General features: G+C 42.5%; 1 protein-coding gene across 2 annotated transcripts in view; it reads right to left on the bottom strand.

The window, feature by feature from the left end:
• SNX2 (sorting nexin 2) overlaps positions 1–8,315 on the bottom strand; it is a 65,473-nt gene extending 57,158 nt beyond the window's left edge. Inside the window, exon 1 of one of the 2 annotated variants that reach the window (XM_088838796.1) lies at positions 8,158–8,315. In XM_088838796.1, the coding sequence (XP_088694922.1) occupies positions 8,158–8,265 (108 nt within the window). In that variant the 5' untranslated portion in view covers positions 8,266–8,315. The remainder of the gene's footprint in view (positions 1–8,157) is intronic. The other variant, XM_088838797.1, reaches the window with a different exon arrangement.
• Between the last annotated feature and the right edge of the window lie 14,761 nt (positions 8,316–23,076).

Below are 23,076 nucleotides of genomic sequence, written 5' to 3'. Positions count from 1 at the left end.
TTGCTCCAGAGCATATCATGATTTTGTTTTAGTAAAACCATATATTATTAGTTCTCAGATTGGAGAACTCTATCTTAATGGACATGGTCTTGAGTTATATTGAGCTGGCCAAAAAGTTCACTCACTTTTTTCAAATGAACATTTTGGCCAACCCAATATTACTACTACAGATACCTATTATAATTTGAGTGATATTATTAAAGAGCCATCAACCTGCAAGACTAAAAGTAAATAACTTCATCTCCCTTTGCCTTATCCCCCACCCCAAACATTTCTGGCAGAAAGTTTGGCAGTTTCTTAGAAAGTTAAACATGTATTTACCACAAAACCAGCCATCCTACTTCTAAGTATTGTCCCAAAGGAGAAGAAAACTGTGTTCATACAAATATCTGTACATATATGTTTATGTCATCTCTATTTATTAATGTCCCAAAACTGTAAACAACAGAAACGTTCAACAACAAAAAACTGTGATGCATAATACAATGAAATACTAGATTCAGCAATAAAAATGAATAATTTTTGATACATGCAACATCCATAAATATCAGATACTTTGAAGTGAAGTCACTCAGTTGTGTCCGACTCTTTGTGACCCTGTGGACTGTAGCCCACCAGGCTCCCTCGCCCATGGGATTCTCCAGGCAAGAATACTGGAGTGGGTTGCCATTTCCTTCTCCAGGGGATCTTCCTGACCCAGGAATCGAACCCAGGTCTCCCACATTGAAGGAGACACTTTAACCTCTGAGCCACCAAGGAAGCCTTCAGATACTTTAGGTTAAGTTAAAGAAGCCTCATTCAGAAAATTTCACACAGTTTTATTTGTACAAAATATGATTCCATTTATATGAAATTCTGGAAAAGACAAAACTATAGGCAAATACAGATCAGTGAGTGCCAGAGGCTGGGAGTGGGTGGAATTAACTACATGAGAGAATTTTTAGAAGGTGATAGAAATGTCATGTATCTTCAATGAGGTGGTAGTGAACTTGACTCAGGTCAATTTTATCACAACTAAAAAATATCATCACAGGGAAAAAACACAAGAGTTCAATTTTATAGAAGAGTGGGCATTCGAAAATTAACATTAAAGACAAATTTTAGGAGTTCCCTGGTCGGCCAATAGTTAGGACTCCATGTTTTCACTGCCAAGGGCCTGGGTTCAATCCCTGGTCGGGGAACTAAGATCCTACAAGCCACGTAGCATGGCAAAGGAAAAAAAAAGAAAAAAAATTATTTCAGGGAAAAAAATGAAAAAAATTGAGCTCCTCTGCCTCAAGCAACTACAGAGTAACATTTTTTTTATAGGCACTAAAAGTAGTTCAGTCCTTATATTTAATAGTTTCCAGGGCAAGTGGTCAACTAGTTATACCCTGTCATAAATCTCTTTCTAGTATTTCCCATGCAGTGGTCTTTAAATACCTGGTCACAAAATGTCTTTCCTCTGAAACAGGTAATTCATAATGAAATTAAAAAAAAAAATTAAAGATGGATGCCAACCTAAAGATTAGAAGACAGAATTAAGAAAACAAGATACACGCTTCTACTACCTGTTGTGTTGAAACAATAGACACTAAACTTCAGTTCTTTACCAAAAGACTTGAGTCTTTCTCTACTTACTCTCTGTTGATGTCATCTGCTTTTCAAGGTTTCAAAAACCACTTCTACACAGTTAAGTCACTCCAGGTTTCTATACTGTCTCTGCTGTTGTTCTTTGCTATGTCGTGTCTTCCTCTTTGTGACCCCACGGACTGAAGTGATAGTGGCAGTCCTTCTGGAGTTCGCTCAAATTCATGTCCACAGAGTCAGTAATGCTATCCAACCAGCTCATCCTCACAGTGCATGGTGCTATTTCTGTACCATGTACATATCTCAGTTACACACATTATCACCCGGCATTGCAGGTGTTTTTCCACAAAGCTGTGTTTATTATTCTGACTCCTGTTCATTCATATACTCCATGAGGACAAGGACTAGATTTCCACAGTTCAACTTAGTGTCACCATTCAATAAACTGTATTGAATCTATATCTCTACTCCATCCAGGATTTCTAGCTGTCTGATAGTCTCTTCATTGATGTAACTTATTCCCAAATGAAATTCCCCGAGACAGTCAAAGCGTTAAGATCGCCATCTTTTAATCTTGTTATTGCATCATCTTCCTTCTCTGAAAGGAGATGATAGTGGGAGTACAAAGATTAACTAGATATCAGCAGATCTTTGAGGCAAGAAAATTGCACTATTCCTCTTGAGGTCTTTAACTTTAGACTTAAAATAACCTCCAGCTCATCAACCTACCAGTGATACCGCCTACAAATTTATCCCCCAAACTGCCAGAATATTAAGCTTCCAAGGCAATCATATTCAGTTCAGTTCAGTTCAGTCGCTCAGTCATGTCCGACTCTCCGCGACCCCATGAATCACAGCACGCCAGGCCTCCCTGTCCATCACCAACTCCCGGAGTTCACTCAAACTCATATCCATCGAGTCAGTGATGCCATCCAGCCATCTCATTCTCCATCGTCCCCTTCTCCTCCCGCCCCCAACCTTTCCCAGCATCAGAGTCTTTTCCAGTGAGTCAACTCGTCGCATGAGGTGGCCAAAGTATTGCAGTTTCAGCTTTAGCATCAGTCCCTCCAATGAACATCCAGGATTGATCTCCCTTAGAATGGACTGGTTGGATCTCCTTGCAGTATAAGGGACTTCTCAAGAGTCTTCTCCAACACCACAGTTCAAAAGCATCGATTCTTCGGCGATCAGCCTTCTTCACAGTCCCCTGAAAATCTTGTAGGGCTCTCATGCACCTATGTAACAAATTTCAAAGCTCTGCATAGCCTCACCACATAAACCTGTAACATCCTATACAAAGCCACTCAAAATTATTTATGGTTCCTTAGAATATGGACTGAACCGAAAGTGACATTTGCTGTTTTCCCACATTGAAAATTTCATTCCACCCTTTAAAGTCTCTCTTAATTATTACCATCTCAGTGGCTGTTCCTAGCCAGTAGAAACATTTATGTTCATCTACAAAGTGTCAGGAATGCTGATAGGAGTTAACAATCTCCCCCAGTTCACTGGTACTTTCAGTGAAAACTGGTGTGTTTTCAGAACATTGTCACAATCTCTTGGTTCTGAGTTTTCTATACTTCTCTTTCTTCTTCACCAGAGATTTTCTTGCCTCAAAGATCTGCTGATATCTAGTTAATCTTTGCACTCCCACTATCATCTAAAAAGTACAGCAGAGAGTAAACAGTCAAGTATTTACTGAAATCAACCAAGTACAGCAGTATCTTCTGAGCAGGCATGGGGTTACATGGTGGGGAAGGAATTCTAAGACCTGTGAACCTCCCATTTGGAAATTTCATTTGAAATATTCTATAAACTCTATCACGTGACAATGTTAGGGAAACTGTGGTACTCAGCTTAACTTCAGTTGACCTTAAGACAAGAGGCTAGTACAAGAACCAAGTGTAAACATCTATAGTCAACCAATTTTCAGAAAGTGTCAAGACCATTCAATGGACAAACAGTCTTTGCAACAAATGGTGCTGTGACAACTGGACTGCCACAAGCAAAAAAAAAAAAAGTTTCTCTTATACCATATACAAATGTTAACTCAAAACAAATCAAAACTAAAACTATAAAAGTCTTAGAGGAAACCTCTATGATCTTGAATTCGGCAGGGGATTCTTACATATGATGCTGAAAGCATGAGCAACAAAATAAAAAGTAGATGAACTGAACTTCATCAAATTTTTTAAAACTCTGTGCTACAGAGGACACCATTAAGAAATGAAAAGACAATTCATGGAATGGGAGAACATTTGCAAATCATGTATCTGACAAAGAACTTGTATATCTAGAATACACAAAAAAATTCTTATAAATAAAAAGACAACCCAACTACAAAATGAGCAAAGGCTCTGAACAGATACTTCTTCATAATGTACAAATGCCCAACAAGAACATGAAAAGAAAATACAACCTTTAAGAAAGTCTTAAAATAGTCTTAAGTCTCAAGAAAGACTTAACTTAATCTTTAAGAAAATATAATCAATCTTACTGCTGATGTATATATGTTCTGGTATACAGATGTCATTTTTGTTGTCACAGCACTACAGTGAAATACACAAACAAAAACTTAAATTCATAAAAAAAGAAAATATAATCAAAACCATACTAAGATACCATTTCTCAAGCATTATGATGGATAGATTAAAAAAGTCAAATAACAAGTATTGGTGAGGATGTGGAAAAAGTGGTTCCTTCATACATGGCCGGTGGGAATGTAAAATGGTGTGGACATTTTGAGAAATTACTCCAGCAATTTCTCAACTGATTAAAAGCAGAGTCACCATATGATCTAGCAGTAATAATACGCAAAATGTGGAAACAATGCAAATGTCCAACAAATGACAAAATGGATAAACAAAATATGGTATAGCCACACAAGGGAATGTTATTCGGGCATGAAAAGGAATACATACATAGACTCTGAAAACATCAGGTTAAGTGAAAAAAGTCAGTCACAAAAGACCACATATTACACGATTTCATTCATATGAGGTCCAGAATAGGGAATACATAGATAGAAAGTAAATTAGGAGTTGTCTAAGGTTGAGGGCAGATGGGTTTAGGGAATGGGGATGGGGTGATAGTTAAAGGGTACAGGGTTTCTTTCTGAGGTGATAAAAATGTTGCAACATCTGTGAATACCAAAGTCCACAAAACTGTACATATTACATGGGTGAACTGTATGGTCTATGAACTAAAAAATGAACAACACTACAAATCAACTATTAATTTACTCCAACAAAAATTAAAAAAAGAAAAAAAAAAAGGGAACAGGGCTTCCCTGGTGGCTCAGTGGATAAGAATCACCTGCCAATGCAGGAGACATGGGTTCAATCCCTGATCCAGGAAGATTCCACATGCTGTGGAGCAACTAAGCCTGTGTGCCATAACCATGAGACCTGTGCTCGAGAGCCTGGGAGCCGCAACTACTGAAGCCCGCGCATGGAGAAATTACTACCTAGAGAGGAGCCCCTGCTTCTCACAACTAGAGAATGCCCTCGCATAGCAACAAAGGTATGCAATACATAAACTTCCTGACTTTTCAAAGGTATAGCCTTACTACTTCATGCTACTTTAGGGCAAGCACCTCTTAACCTTGGACTATATCATTTTTTTTTTAAGGCAGCACTGCAAAACCATCTAAAGCCTCTCAGGTACCAAAAAAGAACAAGCTTTTGCCAGATTTTTTTCCCTTCTCATTTATTTCCCAGCCCTTCACCACTTTGTTTCATAGTCACAACAGAAACATACAACTAGATGTTTCAAATATGCTTTAACTACTGAACATGGCTTTATGGGCTTTATGTGACTGTTCTTCATTTTGAAAAGAAAGGATTTTAATACTGCAATTAATATATACTCACAGCATACATATACACTAAGTTGTACAGTCATTACAAGGTTAACAATTATGATAGTGAAGCTGTGTATAATTTAATTTTTACTTATATGGATTTCAATTGATTTTTTTACTCTCAATGCCCTCAAAAGAGAAATGTTCCTACGTGAACATTTTTAAAACTCTTTTTAAAAAATAGATGTTAATTTTTATGTCTATTATAATTTATAGCTTCGGTAATAACTATTCAAAGCAGATGACCTGCATCAGAATCACCTGGAGCTTTGCAGCTCATCCTTGTCTATGGACTAGAAGCAATGTCACAATGAGAGTTTGTTAAAGATGCAGAACACTGGCTTATCCCAGCCCTACAGAATCAAAATTTGCACTTTTAACAAGATCTCCAGGTAACTAACTTACGAAGTTTGAAAAGCAATGATAGAGAACACTCAGAAAACATCCAGATTCTAGTGAGGCAAAGGTATCTGCATTTTAAACAAGAATCTTATAGTTTCTCCTCCACACTTAAGTTTGAGAAGCACTATTCTATTCAAAAAAGTGACATGCTGAAAAAATATTCCTTTAGAGCAGCTTTGGTATACTACTAAGTACTGCTATGTAGCCTTCCCAAAATAGCTTGAAAAGCAAAAAATAATAATAATTCCGAATTTATAAGCCTCACAGTTATACTACTTTAAAGTATCCTGAATCTCATGAAATAAAGGGTTTAGATGAATAATCAAAACCAACTTTTTAGAAAGCTTTCATAATGCACTAACCACAATACATTTATTCATACTCAGAACTCTATAGACTTTAACTGGGGGGGGGGGGGGGGAAACACACAACCTTATTAAACAGTCCCATCCAAATGTGAAACAGAAACTGTAGTTCCTTTAACTCAACTTTAAAAAGACCTCAATTAAACAGAATGCTTAGTGTTCACAATATTCTAGTTTACACTATGTTAAGTTTATTTTGACCCTTCTTGGTGGAAAATCTTTGTAGCCCCACAGGGAATCCAGGTCTTACAATCCTGCATAGACATTACCTTTCAAAACATGTTAAATAGCTGTAAAGTATAAAGGACTACCGGAGAAGGCAATGGCAAGCCACTCCAGTACTATTGCCTAGAAAATCCCATGGATGGAGGAGCCTGGTAGGCTGCAGTCCGTGGGGTCGCTAAGGGTCGGACACGACTGAGCGACTTCACTTTCACTTTCCACTTTCACACACTGGAGAAGGAAATGGCAACCCACTCCAGTGTTCTTGCCTGGAGAATCCCAGGGATAGGGGGAGCCTGATGGGCTGCCGTCTATGGGGTCACACAGAGTCGGACACGACTGAAGTGACTTAGCAGCAGCAGCAGCATAAAGGACTACAAGGACACTACCCCCAAAAGGTAATTTGCTGTGCAAGATAATTTTTATTAAATCTTAGGAGACGCTGGTTTTGACAATTCATTCAACAAATATTTGCAAAATGCAAATGTTCATAATTTTGTGAGGACCACAAAGATGATCAAGGTACTACCCCTAGCCCCAAGAAGCCTATAAGGAGAGGTGAGGTTTGGCCAGGAACATGCATATACAATTGGCAGAATACACTCAGTACTGAAAACGGTCAGGGAAGTTAGCAGTTCCACGTAACTGAAAGCTAAATAAAGGATATTCTACAATAATTTTCAATTAATTTGGTGCAGAGTGGATCAAGCTAAGGAAGCTTATAAAAAAAAGCACTTTATAAGGAAGTACAGTCTAAGGTAAACAATTCTTTGGGAAATTTGCTTATATTTTAATACACATACACACACTTAAAGTTCGGCTATCAGGTGTGTGTGCTCTCATCAAAGGCAAAGCAACTGAAACATGAACTACATTCAGGAGGCCCAATACAGCTAAGTTCATAGAGGGCGTTTCCTTTGACAAAAACAGGAACACGTAGCTTCAGAGATCGCTGATCTTGCGAGAAAAGAGGAAAAAGAAGTGAGGATCTGTTATTTCTCCCCTGGTAACTTAAAAAAAAAAACCTCTGCCACTGCCTAGCAGTTTCCTGGACTACTCCCTCCCTTCAACTTTGTATTTTATAAACACTATGATCCTTAAAAGACTTAGAAACTAAAGACAAGCAAAACAGGCCAAATTAATTTACCTATTTAACAGTCTAAAACAGAGGTGTCTCCCTCAAGGGGAACTAGCAGTCCTTGAAGGTTCAGGACCGGGAAAAGTGCATCCACACGGTGCCTCCAGCGCCCCGGCCACTCAGCGCGCTCTCTTCACTGCTCTCCCTTTTCAGAGGCACACCCTCCCTTGGGAAGCGAAAAGCAAGCACCTCTTGAAAGAGGCTGCGGAGGTTGCCCGGCAGCGCGAGGAGGTGTGCTGAGACCCAAGGCAAGACCTTCAGAGCTCTGGAAGAAGAGGCGCAAGTGACACCGAGGAGGGCCAGCTGAGCGGGGACAGGACTCGATGCTCTGTCCGGTCCCGGCCCTCAGGGGCTCAGGTCGGCCCCCGGCCCCGCAGTCCGCTCTCCTAAGCAGGCCTGGCCGCCCAGGCCAACTCCAGCCCAATGACAGGTCCGCGAGGTGGGGCCCGTGTCACAGGTGTCGCCCCAACCAGGTCCTCGCAAACCTGGGGGTGGGGGGGTGGGGGGGACGCGGAGGGTCAAGTCGAGGCAGGGCAAGCACCAAAAGGTGAGACGCGCGGCAGCAGCGGGGCGCAGCACCCATGGCGACGCGGTCTCACCTCTAGGGTGGAGACAGTGCTGGTGAACAGGTCCTCTCCGTCCTCCAGCTCTTCAAAGTCGCTGGGTTTCCCGTCCCCTAGCGGAGGAGGCTCCCTCTCGGCCGCCATCTTCGCTCGCCCAGACGACTGCGCGAGCGGGACCTCGCGGACCCGTCACGTGAGCACGCACGGCTAGGCTAGCGCGCCGGCCGCCGGGCTGCCCCTCCTCCCCGGCCCGCCGCGCGCGGCCCCGCCCCGCGGCGCGCGGCCCCGCCCCCGGCCTCGAGCAGGCGTCAGTCCCGAGCGCGCTGCGCTCGCCCCGCCCCTTTGCCTGGCCTTCCACCCCCGCGTCTGGTCCCGGCTACGTTTTACCGCCCACTTGCTCTGCTGACTGTTGTGGAAGAATCTTGGCGTTCTATGACCGTGTCCCCTTCTTAGCGGGACTAGGCCAAACGACTCTTGCTGTCGTTACCAGTTTTACATCTTCTTTAGAAAGTGGAAGAGCCTGGGGACCAATCTTTGGGTTTGGGTTATGCACAAACTGAGTTTTAAATCTTCTTTAGGAAGTGGAAGAGCCTTGGGTTTGTGTTATGCACAGACTGAGGGCAAGATTGAGGATTGGCAGGAGAGAGAGACATCTCTCTTAGATCTGTGGGCTGTCCTGTAGAACTTTCTGACATGATGGAAATGTTCTGTCTTAGTACTGTCCACCAGGGCTTCCCTCGTGGCTCAGCGGTAAAAGAATCCGCATGCAATGTAGGTGTAGTAGGTTCTATCCCTGGGTGGAGAAGATTCCCTGGAGAAGGAAATGGCAACCCATTCCAATATTCTTGCCTGGGAAATCCCATGGACGAAGGAGCCTGGCGGCCTTCAGTCCATGTGGTTGCAAGAGTTGGACACAACGTAACGACTAAACCACCACTGCCACTGTCCACTAGAGTAACCGATGGGCATTGCAGATAGCAACCTGAGGTTAGTATTTTGCTGGAGAAGAAACCTTCACAGGGATTCTTTACAAATTAAGCATATAGAAGCTTTCAGCCCTCAATGGCCAGGGAGTGTTAGAAGTCCTGGGTTTTACTAGCTATGAACAAGACTTACGTAGCATCACTGTAATTATTATTATCTTTTGAAGTGCATTGAGCAGAAGGTTTTTCTAGTCGCTAGGATTTCTTCCACCCCTATTTCTTAATTTTTATGATCACTGTCAAGAAGCATCAACCCAAACCACAACTAATTTAAATAAGTATATCAAGGTCCAAATGTTGCTTGGGTGAGCTGGATGCATGGGCCAGTTGTCACTGCCATGCCACATCATCACCACTGCCGCCGGCCTGTCTGGAATAATCAGCTGTTGAGGCACATTCCCCTTCCTGCATTCCACCACCTATAGACAGTCTGTGGTCTGTCACAGATCAGAAACTTTAATCTCTTTTGAAAGTTCACAGTCTGGCTTGAAGTGATTTTTCTCTGAATCCTGTTTATCTGTGCCTCTGTTTATTACTTACTACTTTCTGTCTTATGCTATGGTCATTTATATTCCCAGCATATCTTTTTTACTGGATATCTGAATTAGTTGAAAGGTAGGTCCTGTCACTTGTAACAGAGAACCACATTAAAAGAGGCTTTTTAAAAACTGTAGTTTAATTATTCCTCATGTAGGATGACAAAGGATCCATGACATCATCCAGGGATTACATCCCCTTGTTGTTCTGTTGTTCTGCCCTCCCTAGGAATAGAATGTCTTCCTTATGGTTCACGTTGGCTCACAACCACAACCATATTCGAGCAGACAGAAAAGGAATAAAGGGAACTGGAATGACATCCCATTCCCTAAGAACATGGTCCAGAAATGGCACACACGCCACTTCTGTCCATATCCCTTTGATCAGCTTATTCGTTGCATGGCCATTCCTAGCTGCAGGAGACTAGTAAATACTATCATTATGTGCTTTCCCCCACCCTGAAAAACTAGGGGTTCTCTTACTCTGGAAGAAATGAACACTAGGAAACCAGCAGTCTCTGCTATAAAGCATCCATTCAATCTTCTCATGGTAGCAAACCTGAATTTCCTTCTGCGTAATCATTCTTTCCCACTCTCAGTTAGAAGTCTCCTCCAACTCAGGACTGGAGTATATGACCTAGGCTTAAGTCAAACCTAGCATTGACTCTCTTGGCCCTAGTGATTGGTAGGAGGTCAGATTTGGTGACATTTCCCCAAACTCTTAGCAGCTTTGATTGTCTTACTTTCTCTGTCCAACCTAAACTCCACTGGGACTATAAGAATTGTCTTGCTCTTTTTCTTCCTAAGTCTGTTTTGTCTTCTCTGAGATGCCAAATCCAATCATTGACTTCTGCAGTCTTATATCCATATTGCCAAGAACATTTAAAAAAAGTAACCCCCAGTCTCAACTGGAGATTCTGCAAGTCCATGATTCTTAACCCAACTCCTCACTGCCTAGATATCATCCCTGGCTTTTTTTCTAAATCTTTCAAGTATTCTTTCCAGTAGAGATTCTAAAAATTCATTTTCTCCTCAGGGATTCAATCACCATTTCCCCTCATTTTGATCAAATGACTTAGCCTGCTCATTCAATGACAAAAATAAAATCTGCCAGTTAAAACCTTCAATCTTCAAGTAGGATGGAAATTCTCTTCTCTCTGTGCTCCCATCACTCACTGTGTATGTTTCTATACACCTATTATACTGTAGTGTGATCATGGCCAATTTTCTATCACCCTTGATAGTCTGCAGGATTGTTGCCTGTCAGGGCTCTTTCTTATTTGACTTTGAATCTTGGGTAGTCCTCTTGTTGTTGAGTCACTCTTCGTGTCTGACTCTGGAACCCCATGGAGTGTAGCATGAGGCTTCCCTGTCCTTCACCATCTCCTGGAGCTTGCTCAAACTCATGTCCATTGAGTCAGTGATACCATCCAGTCATCTCATCCTCTGTTGTCTCCTTCTCCTCCTGCCTTCAGTCTTTCCCAGCATCAGGGTCTTTTCCAATAAGTCGGCTCTTCATGTCATGTAGCCAAAGTATTGGAGCTTCAGCTTTAGTCCTTCCAATGAATATTCCTTTCCTTTAGGGTTGATTTCCTTTAGGATTGACTGGTTTGATCTCCCTGCTGTCCGAGGGATTCTCAGGAGTCTAATCCAGCACCAAGGTTCAAAAGCATCAAATTTTTGGCACTCAGCCTTCCTTATTGTCCAACTCTCACATCCATACATGCCTACTGAAAAAACCATAGCTTTGACTAGACAGACCTTTATCAGCAAAGTCATGTTTCTGCTTTTTAATATACTGTCTAGGTCTGTCATTACTTTTCTTCCAAGGAGCAAGTGTCTTAATTTCATGGGGGCAGTCATCATCCACAGTTATTTGGAGCCCAACAGTCTATCACTGTTTCCAATGTTTCCCCATCTATTTGCCACAAAGTAATGACTGAATGCCATGATCTTTGCTTTTTGAGTGTTGAGTTTTAAGCCAACTTTTTCACTCTCCTCTTTCACCTTCATCAAGAGGCGCTTTAGTTCTTCTTTGCTTTCTGCCATTAGGATGGTGTCATCTGCATATCTGAGGTTGCTGATATTTCTCCCGGCAATGTTGATTCCAGCTTTTGCTTCGTCTAGCCTGGCATTTCTTGTGATGTACTCTGCATATAAGTAAAATAAGCTGGGTGACAATATACAGGGTAGTCCTCTGCTAGTCATAATCTCTGTAAACCAAATTATACCAAACTCAGCAGCCTAAAATCACAAATATTTATTTTCTCATAATTTCTGTGGGTCAAAAATCCAGGTGCAACTTAGCTGAGTGCTTCTGACTCAGGGTCTCTCGCAGGACTGCAGTAAAGTTATCTAGCAGAGTGGCAATCAATGCAAGCAAGGCTCAATTGGGAGAGGACCTGCTTCCACGCTCACTCATGTGACTGGTCCCTGCTGGCTGTTGTCTGGAGACAGTTCCTTTGCATACAAGTGTCTACATAAAGCTTTTGTTTTGTTTTTATTTTATTTATTTTTAATTGAGGATAATTGTTTTACAATATTATTTTGGTTTCTGCCATACATCAGTATGAATCAGCCATAGGTGTACATATGTCCCCTCCCTCTTGAACCTCCCTCCCACTTTCCACCCCATCCCACCCCTCTGGGTTGTCACGGAGCACCAGATTTGAGCTCCCTGCCTCATACAGCAAATTCCCACGGACTATCTAAACCATAAGGTTTCTGAAACAGCATGTCAGCTTGCTTCCCCTACATGAGGACTCTAAGAAAGACAGAGTGAGCCAGGAAAGGACAGGAGAAGGTGAACAAGACAGAAGCCAGAGTCTTTTTGTAACCTAATCTCAGAAGTGGCATCTCATCACTTTTGCTGTGTTCTGTTGTTTAGAAGCTCACATTACAGGGAAGGGATTAAATGGGGGATATGATTAACAGGAGGCAGGGGTCTTGGGGGTCATTTTAGAGGTTGCCACACACCCCCATAGTGTTTAGTGCTCAATAAAATATATATTATGATGTTAATACCTTCAGTGAATAAATGAATGAATATATGAAACTCAGAAGAGACGGCTAAATGGAAGATATAAATTTGGTAGTCAATACCACTGGGTATATGATATGACCCAGGTAGTCTGGGAAGCACAACCCTCAGGATCATTAAAGAAGCAGGTTAAGGAAGAGGTGGCATAAAGAAAACTAAAAAGCAGCAAATAGATAGGAAGCAAGGTAGGAAGGAGGCAAAAGGAAGTAAAAGAACAAAAGAAAAGAGAGTGCTTGGCAGTATCCATTGCCTTGGGTATATTAATAAGGTGGTAACTGAAAAGGTGAATGATTAATGAGTACAAAAAATGAAGACAGTAAGTTGTGATTGCTAATTTTATGTGTTCCTTTGGCTGGACCATGGTGCCCAAATATTTGGTGAAGTATTACACGGATGTTTCTGTGAAAGTGTTTTTGGGATGAGATGAACATGTAAATCAGTGGCCTTTTAGTAACATATTTCTCACTGTTATGTGGGTGGGCCTCATCCAATCAGGTAAGGCCTTAATAGACCCAAGACCTCCCCCAAGCAAGAAGCAATTTTGCCAACAGACCTCTGCCTTTGGGGTTGAACTGCAACTCTTCGCTGAGTCTCCAGCCCACTGACTTACCTTATTAGATTTTGGACTCACTAAAGGCTTCCCTACTTTTGCATTCCAGTCCCCTATAATGAAAAGGACATCTTTTTTGGGTGTTAATTCTAAAAGGTCTTGTAGGTCTTCATAGAACCGATTAACTTCGGCTTCTTTGGCATTACTGGTTGGGGCATAGGCTTGGATTACTGTAATATTGAATGGTTTGCCTTGGAAACGAACAGAAATCATCCTGTCATTTTTAAGATTGCATCCAAGTACTGCATTTCGGACTCTTTTGTTGACCATGATGGCTACTCCATTTCTTCTAAGGGATTCCTGCCCACAGTAGTAGATATAATGGTCATCCGAGTTAAATTCACCCATTCCAGTCCATTTTAATTCACTGATTCCTAGAATGTCGACGTTCACTCTTGCCATCTCCTGTTTGACCACTTCCAATTTGCCTTGATTCATGGACCTAACATTGGCTAAAGAGCCTATGCAATATTGCTCTTTACAGCACCGGACCTTGCTTCCATCACTGGTCACATCCACAACTGGGTATTGGTTTTGCTTTTGCTCCATCCCTTTATTCCTTCTATAGTTACTTTAATGCAAAAGTAGGAAGTCAAGAAACACCTGGAGTAACTGGCAAATTTGGCCTTGGAGCATGGAATGAAGCAGGGTAAAGGCTAATAGAGTTTTGTCAAGAGAATGCACTGGTCATAGCAAACACCCTCTTCCAACAACACAAGAGAAGACTCTACACATGGACATCACCAGATGGTCAACACCGAAATCAGATTGATTATATTCTTTGCAACCAAAGATGGAGAAGCTGTATACAGTTAGCGAAAACAAGACCAGGAGCTGACTGTGGCTCAGATCATGAACTCCTTATTGCGAAGTTCAGACTTAAATTGAAGAAAGTAGGGAAAACCACTAGACCATTCAGATATGACCTCAATCAAATCCCTTATGATTATACAGTGGAAGTAAGAAATAGATTTAAGGGACTAGATCTGATTGATAGAGTGCCTGATGAACTCTGGACGGAGGTTCGTGACATTGTACAGGAGACAGGGACCAAGACCATCCCCATGGAAAAGAAATGCAAAAGAGCGAAATGGCTGTCTGAGGAGGCCTTACAAATAGCTGTGAAAAGAAGAGAGGCGAAAAGCAAAGGAGAAAAGGAAAGATATAAGCATCTGAATGTAGAGTTCCAAAGAATAGCAAGGAGAGATAAGAAAGACTTCCTCAGTGATCAATGCAAAGAAATAGAGGAAAACAACAGAATAGGAAAAACAAGAGACCTCTTCAAGAAAATTAGAGATACCAAGGGAACATTTCATGCAAAGATGGGCTTGATAAAGGACAGAAATGGTATGGACCTAACAGAAGCAGAGGATATTAAGAAGAGGTGGCAGGAATACACAGAAGAACTGTACAAAAAAGATCTTCACGACCAAGATAGTCACGATAATGTGATCACTGACCTAGAGCCAGACATCTTGGAATGTGAAGTCAAGTGGGCCTTAGAAAGCATCACTACTAACAAAGCTAGTGGAGGTGAGGGAATTCCAGTTGAGCTATTTCAAGTCTTGAGAGATGGTGCTGTGAAAGTGCTGCACTCAATATGCCAGCAGATTTGGAAAACTCAGCAGTGGCCACAGGACTGGAAGAGGTCAGTCTTCATTCCAATCCCAAAGAAAGGCAATGCCAAAGAATGCTCAAACTACCGGACAATGGCACTCATCTCACACGCTAGTAAAGTCATGCTCAAAATTCTCCAAGCCAGGCTTCAGCAGTATGTGAACCGTGAACTCCCAGATGTTCAAGCAGGTTTTAGAAAAGGCAGAGGCACCAGAGATCAAATTGCCAACATCCGCTGGATCATGGAGAAAGCAAGAGAGTTTCAGAAAAACATCTATTTCTGCTTCATTGACTATGCCAAAGCCTTTGACTGTGTCGATCACAATAAACTGTGAAACATTCTGAAAGAGATGGGAATCCCAGACCACCTGACCTGCCTCTTGAGAAACCTGTATGCAGGTCAGGAAGCAACTGTTAGAACTGGACATGGAACAACAGACTGGTTCCAAATAGGAAAAGGTGTACGTCAAGGTTGTATATTGTCACCTTGCTTATTTAACTTATATGCAGAGTACATCATGAGGAACGCTGGGCTGGAAGAAGCACAAGCTGGAATCAAGATTGCTGGGAGAAATATCAATAACCTCAGATATGCAGATGACACTACCCTTATGGCAGAAAGTGAAGAGGAACTCAAAAGCCTCTTGATGAAAGTGAAAGAGGAGAGTGAAAAGGTTGGTTTGAAGCTCAACATTCAGAAAACAAAGATCATGGCATCTGGTCCCATCACTTCATGGGAAATAGATGGAAAAACAGTGGAAACAGTGTCAGACTTTGTTTTTTTGGGCTCCAAAATCACTGCAGATGCTGATTGCAGCCATGAAATTAAAAGACGCTTGCTCCTTGGAAGGAAAGTTATGACCAACCTTGATAGTATATTAAAAAGCAGAGACATTACTTTGCCAACCAAGGTCTGTCTAGTCAAGGCAATGGTTTTTCCCGTGGTCATGTATGGATGTGAGAGTTGGACTGTGAAGAAGGCTGATCGCCGAAGAATCGATGCTTTTGAACTGTGGTGTTGGAGAAGACTCTTGAGAGTCCCTTGGACTGCAAGGAGATCCAACCAGTCCATTCTAAAGGAGATCAATCCTGGATGTTCATTGGAGGGACTGATGCTAAAGCTGAAACTACAATACTTTGGCCACCTCATGCGGTGAGTTGACTCACTGGAAAAGACTGTGATGCTGGGAAAGGTTGGGGGCGGGAGAAGGGGACGACGGAGAATGAGATGGCTGGATGGCATCACCGACTCTGTGGACATGAGTTTGAGTGTACTCCGGGAGTTGGTGATGGACAGGGAGGCCTGGCGTGCTGTGATTCATGGGGTCGCGGAGAGTCGGACACGACTGAGCGACTGAACTGAACTGAACTGAACTGAAAGGCTTCCCTTAGTGGTGAAATGGCTAAAGGACATCACTGATGCAATGAACATGAACTTGTCAAACTCCAGGAGATGGTAAGGGACAGGAAGGCCTGGCCTGCTGCAGTCCATGGGGTCACAAAGAGTTTGTGTGACTGGGCAACTGAACAGCAACAACAAAGGGCTTCCCAGTTGGCGCTAGTAGTAAAGAACTCACCTGCCAGTGCAGGAGACATAGAGACCTGGGTTCCATCCTTGTGTTGGAAAGATTCCCTGGAGGAGGGCATGGCAACCCACTCTAGTTTCCTTGCCTGGAGAACCCCAAGGACAGAAGAGCCTGGCAGGCTACAGTTCATGGGTTGCAAAGAGTCAGATATGACTGAAGCAACTTAGCATGCATGCATGCCAGCCTCTACAATTGCATAAGTCGGTTCCTTAAAATAAATCTCTCTATATATGTAACACATCCTGTTGGTTCTGTTTCTATGGCAAATCCAGACAAATACACAAGTATAGACTATTCTTTTAAAATATATAAATAATAGCATAGGTCAGTAACTTGCTGAAGACACAGGCTTACTTTTTTGTGTGTTTGTTTTATTTTAATTAGATTTAAACATGTTTAAATATTATGGAAAGAGTTGAAAAGACAACACTAAGATGAGAATATAATAATAGAGAAATAATTGGAATGGTTGAGATCTGAAAGCTTACACGCAGGAATAGGATAAAAGCAAGTAGAAGAATATGCCTTAAGAAAGAGAAGGTTTACTTCATCCTTTTGTATGGAGAAAGAGACATTTAGAGCCTGTATTAGCTTTTGTGCATAACAAATCATTCCAAATCTTAGTCACTGAAAACAACAACCATTTCTTATTTCTCATGAGTCTGCAGGTCTACAACTTAGTTCTGCTAGATCAGATGTGGTGAATCTTATCATAAGGTTTGTTCATTTATCTGTGGTTAGTTGAGGGATAAGTCTAGGGGCTGGCTGACAGGCTGGGATAGGACAGTTTAGCTCTGCTCCATGTGCTCTCATACTCTTAGACTGGGCTTCTTTTCTCTTTTATTTCTGTCACTCTCTCTCTCTCTTTTTTTTTTTTTTTGTTTTGTATTTTTAGTCTGGGCTTCTTTGCAAGGCTATGATAGGATTCCAAAAAAGAAGAGACATACAGGTACTTTGCAGTCCTTCACAATGGAAAGTCACATAGCCAAGCCTAGTATCAGAATGAGAAGTGACTACAAATTTATAGGGCAAAGCGTGTGGAAAAAGGAAGTCATTAATTTGGTTCATTAATACAATCAGTTTACCACAAAGTGGATGCAGTTACAGACTTGTTAGTAGAGGGGAAGGAAATGAAAAAGTCCACACCCAAATTTATTTATAAGACTAGAGATCTCTTCAAGAAAATTAGAGATACCAAGGGAACATTTCATGCAAAGATGGGCACAATACAGGACAGAAAGGGTATGGATCTAACAGAGGCAGAAGATATTAAGAAGAGGTGGCAAAAATACACAGAAGAACAATACAAAAAAGATCTTCATGACCCAGATAACTATGATGGTGTGATCACTCACCTAGAGCCAGACATCCTGGAATGTGAAATCAAGTGGGCCTTAGGAAGCATTGCTACAAACAAAGCTAGTGGAGGTGATGGAATTCCAGTTGAGCTATTTCAAATCCTGAAAGATGATGCTGTGAAAGTGCTGCACTCAATATGCCAGCAAATTTGGAAAACTCAGCAGTGGCCACAGGACTGCAAAAGGTCAGTTTTCATTCCAATCCCAAAGAAAGGAAATGCCGAAGAATGTTCAAACTATTGCACAGTTATACTCATCTCACATGCTAGCAAAGTAATGTTCAAAATTCTCCAAGCCAGGCTTCAACAGTTTGTGAACCATGAACTTCCAGATGTTTAAACTGGATTTAGGAAAAGCAGAGGAACCAGAGATCAAATTGCCAACATGTGCTGGATCATCAAAAAAGCAAGAGAGTTCCAGAAAAACACATGCTTCTGCTTCTTTGACTATACCAAAATCTTTGACTATGTGGATCACAACAAACTGTGGAAAATTCTGCAAGAGATGGGAATACCAGACCACCTGACCTGCTTCCTGAGAAATCTGTATGCAGGTCAAGAAGCAACAGTTAGAACTGGACATGGAACAGCAGACATGTTCCAAATCGGGAAGGAGTACATCAAGGCTGTATATTGTTACCCTGCTTATTTAACTTACATGCAGAGTACATCATGAAAAATGTGGGGCTGGAAGAAGCACAAGCTGGAATCAAGATGGCTGGGAGAAATATCAAAAACCTCATATATGCAGATGACACCACCCTTATGGCAGAAAGTGAAGAGGAACTCAAAGGCCTCTTGATGAAAGTGAAAGAGGAGAGTGAAAAAGTCAGCTTAAACCTCAACATTCAGAAAACTAAGATCATGGCATCTGGTCCCATCACTTCATGGCAAACTGATGGGGAAACAGTGGAAATAGTGACTGACTTTCTTTTTGGGGGCTCCAAAATCACTGCGGATGCTGATTGCAGCCATGAAATTAAAAGACGCTTACTCTTTGGAAGGAAAGTTATGATCAACCTGCTGCCACTGCTGCTAAGTCACTTCAGTCGTGTCCGACTCTGTGTGACCCCATAGATGGAAGCCCACCAGGCTTCCCTGTCCCTGGGATTCTCCAGGCAAGAACACTGGAGTGGGTTGCCATTGCCTTCTCCAATGTGTGAAAGTGAAAAGTGAAAGTGAAGTCGCTCAGTCGTGTCTGACCCTTAGCGACCCCACGGACTGCAGCCTACCAGGCTCCTATATCCATGGGATTTTCCAGGCAAGAGTATTGGAGTGGCTTGCCATTGCCTTCTCCGATGACCAACCTCAGTTCAGTTCAGTTCAGTTCAGTCGCTCAGTCGTGTCCGACTCTCCGCGACCCCATGAATCACAGCACGCCAGGCTTCCCTGTCCATCACCAACTCCCGGAGTACACTCAAACTCATGTCCACAGAGTCGGTGATGCCATCCAGCCATGTCATTCTCCGTCGTCCCCTTCTCCTCCCACCCCCAACCTTTCCCAGCATCAGAGTCTTTTCCAGTGAGTCAACTCGTCGCATGAGGTGGCCAAAGTATTGCAGTTTCAGCTTTAGCATCAGTCCCTCCAATGAACATCCAGGATTGATCTCCTCCAGAATGGACTAGTTGGATCTCCTTGCAGTATAAGGGACTCTCAAGAGTCTTCTCCAACACCACAGTTCAAAAGCATCGATTCTTCGGCGATCAGCCTTCTTCACAGTCCAACTCTCACATCCATACATGACCACGGGAAAAACCATTGCCTTGACTAGACAGACCTTGGTTGGCAAAGTAATGTCTCTGCTTTTTAATATACTATCAAGGTTGGTCATAACTTTCCTTCCAAGGAGCAAGCGTCTTTTAATTTCATGGCTGCAATCAGCATCTGCAGTGATTTTGGAGCCCAAAAAAATAAAGTCTGACACTGTTTCCACTGTTTTTCCATCTATTTCCCATGAAGTGATGGGACCAGATGCCATGATCTTTGTTTTCTGAATGTTGAGCTTCAAGCCAACCTTTTCACTCTCCTCTTTCACTTTCATCAAGAGGCTTTTGAGTTCCTCTTCACTTTTTGCCATAAGGGTAGTGTCATCTGCATGTCTGAGGTTATTGATATTTCTCCCAGCAATCTTGATTCCAGCTTGTGCTTCTTCCAGCCCAGCGTTCCTCATGATGTACTCTGCATATAAGTTAAATAAGCAAGGTGACAATATACAACCTTGACGTACACCTTTTCCTATTTGGAACCAGTCTGTTGTTCCATGTCCAGTTCTAACAGTTGCTTCCTGACCTGCATACAGGTTTCTCAAGAGGCAGGTCAGGTGGTCTGGGATTCCCATCTCTTTCAGAATGTTTCACAGTTTATTGTGATCGACACAGTCAAAGGCTTTGGCATAGTCAATGAAGCAGAAATAGATGTTTTTCTGAAACTCTCTTGCTTTCTCCATGATCCAGCGGATGTTGGCAATTTGATCTCTGGTGCCTCTGCCTTTTCTAAAACCTGCTTGAACATCTGGGAGTTCACGGTTCACATACTGCTGAAGCCTGGCTTGGAGAATTTTGAGCATGACTTTACTAGCGTGTGAGATGAGTGCCATTGTCCGGTAGTTTGAGCATTCTTTGGCATTGCCTTTCTTTGGGATTGGAATGAAGACTGACCTCTTCCAGTCCTGTGGCCACTGCTGAGTTTTCCAAATTTGCTGGCATATTGAGTGCAGCACTTTCACAGCACCATCTCTCAAGACTTGAAATAGCTCAACTGGAATTCCCTCACCTCCACTAGCTTTGTTAGTAGTGATGCTTTCTAAGGCCCACTTGACTTCACATTCCAAGATGTCTGGCTCTAGGTCAGTGATCACATTATCGTGACTATCTTGGTCGTGAAGATCTTTTTTGTACAGTTCTTCTGTGTATTCCTGCCACCTCTTCTTAATATCCTCTGCTTCTGTTAGGTCCATACCATTTCTGTCCTTTATCAAGCCCATCTTTGCATGAAATGTTCCCTTGGAATCTCTAATTTTCTTAAAGAGGTCTCTTGTTTTTCCTATTCTGCTGTTTTCCTCTATTTCTTTGCATTGATCACTGAGGAAGTCTTTCTTATCTCTCCTTGCTATTCTTTGGAACTCTGCATTCAGATGCTTATATCTTTCCTTTTCTCCTTTGCTTTTCGCCTCTCTTCTTTTCACAGCTATTTGTAAGGCCTTCTCAGACAGCCATTTCACTCTTTTGCATTTCTTTTCCATGGGGATGGTCTTGGTCCCTGTCTCCTGTACAATGTCACGAACCTCCGTCCAGAGTTCATCAGGCACTCTATCAATCACATCTAGATGACCAACCTAGACAGCATATTAAAAAGCAGAGACATTACTTTGCCAACAAAGGTCAGTCTAGGCAAAGCTATGGTTTTCCCAGTAGCCATGTATGGATGTGAGATTTGGACTATAAACAAAACTGAGTGTTGAAGAATTGATGCTTTTGAACTGTGGTGTTGGAGAAGACTTTTGAGAGTCCCTTGGACTGCAAGGAGATCAAACCAGTCCATCCTAGAGGGAAATCAGTCCTGAATATTCATTGGAAGGACTGATGCTGAAGCTGAAACTCCAATACTTTGGCCACCTGATGCGAAGAACTGACTCATTTGAAAAGGCCCTGATGCTGGGAAAGATTGAAGGCAGGAGAAGGGGCCAACAGAGGATGAGATAGTTGGATGGCATCACTGATTCGATGGACATGAGTTTGAGTAAGCTCTGGGAATTGGTGATGGACAGGGAGGCCTGATGTGCTGCCGTCCATGGGGTCACAAAGAGTTGGACACGACTGAGCGACTGAACTGATGAAAGTGCAATTACTCAGTCGTGTCTTACTCTTTGCGATCCCATGGACTGTATAGTTCTCCAGGCCAGAATACTGGAGTGGGTAACCTTTCCCTTCTCTAGGGTATCTTCCCAGCCCAGGGATTGAACCCAGGTCTCCTGCATTGCAGGCAGATTCTTTACCAGCTGAGCCACAAGGGAAGCCCAAGAATACTGGAGTGGGTAATCTATCCCTTCTCCAGCAGATCTTACTGACCCAGGAATCGAACTGAGATCTCCAGAATTGCAGGTGGATTCTTTACCAAATGAGCTTTGAGGGAAGCCCACGTATATAAATATATTTATACTTATTTATTGGGATAGGAAAGGTTAATATATAAGCAAAAAGAAGTCAGTACCAGCATAGATGGCAATTCCAAATATTTTCAGTAGATCTTGAGTGAACTCCGGGAGTTGGTGATGGACAGGGAGGCCTGGCGTGCTGTGATTCATGGGGTCGCAGAGAGTCGGACACGACTGAGCGACTGAACTGAACTGAACTGTGAAGATTTGATGAGGACATTCACCAGGGACATACGGGGAACTGGTGAATACTACTAGAAGCCTATTGAGGTGGAGGCTGTATGTTTCTGGCAGCAATAATCCCAACACTTCTGTGATTTTCTCCTATAGTCTGGCCCTGGAGGTGAAGGAGTGAGGTGGATGATAGGGCTGACGCAAGGCTAGATATTTTGGGGATGAGCTTGGTGGGGAGAAAAGGCAGCTAAGGATTTTGAGACTCCCTCAACAGAGAGGAGTGACCAGAATCAGATGGTTTCCAATGACAAGAAGGGATAGCAAGTTGCATGAATCTCCAAGAAGAGACTTTTTCCAGAGGGGATTAAAAATTGATAGTATTAAAGTGATATTTAGGTCTTCCCTGGTGGTTCAGCGGTAAAGAATCTGCCTGCAATACAGGAGCGACAGGAGACCTGGGTTCAGTCCCCGCAATGGGAAGATCCCCTGCAGGAGGGCATGGCAACCCACTCCAGTTTTCCTACCTGGAGAATCCCATGGACAGAGGAGCCTAGCTGGCTACAGTCCTTAGGGTTGCAAAGAGTTGGACACGACACGACTGAAGTGACTTAGCACATACATAAAGTGATATTTAGAACCTATATGAACTATATTTTTGGTGAAAAGTGACATATTACTCCAGGTAAGGAGGCTGAAGGAGCTTTCTGGGCAGAGATTGATGATGTAAGAGCATTTGGATGGGGATTGGGGGTCTAGGAGGCATAGAGAAAAGAGTGAAGACAATAGGCAGCCAAGGATGGACAAGTGTGTAGGAGGTAATGGGGAACAAGTTGAGAAGACCTAAACTGACCTTGTCCTTGAATGTAGCTTCTGGTGAGTGAAGTGGCATACAGGGTAG

This window comes from Moschus berezovskii, chromosome 8 (genome assembly GCF_049115385.1).
Source record: "Moschus berezovskii isolate FMDL1 chromosome 8, NW_MosBer_1.0, whole genome shotgun sequence".
Classification (NCBI taxonomy): domain Eukaryota; kingdom Metazoa; phylum Chordata; class Mammalia; order Artiodactyla; family Moschidae; genus Moschus; species Moschus berezovskii.
The sequence above is the reverse complement of the archived record's forward strand: the minus strand, read 5'-3'. Positions and strand labels throughout refer to the sequence as shown.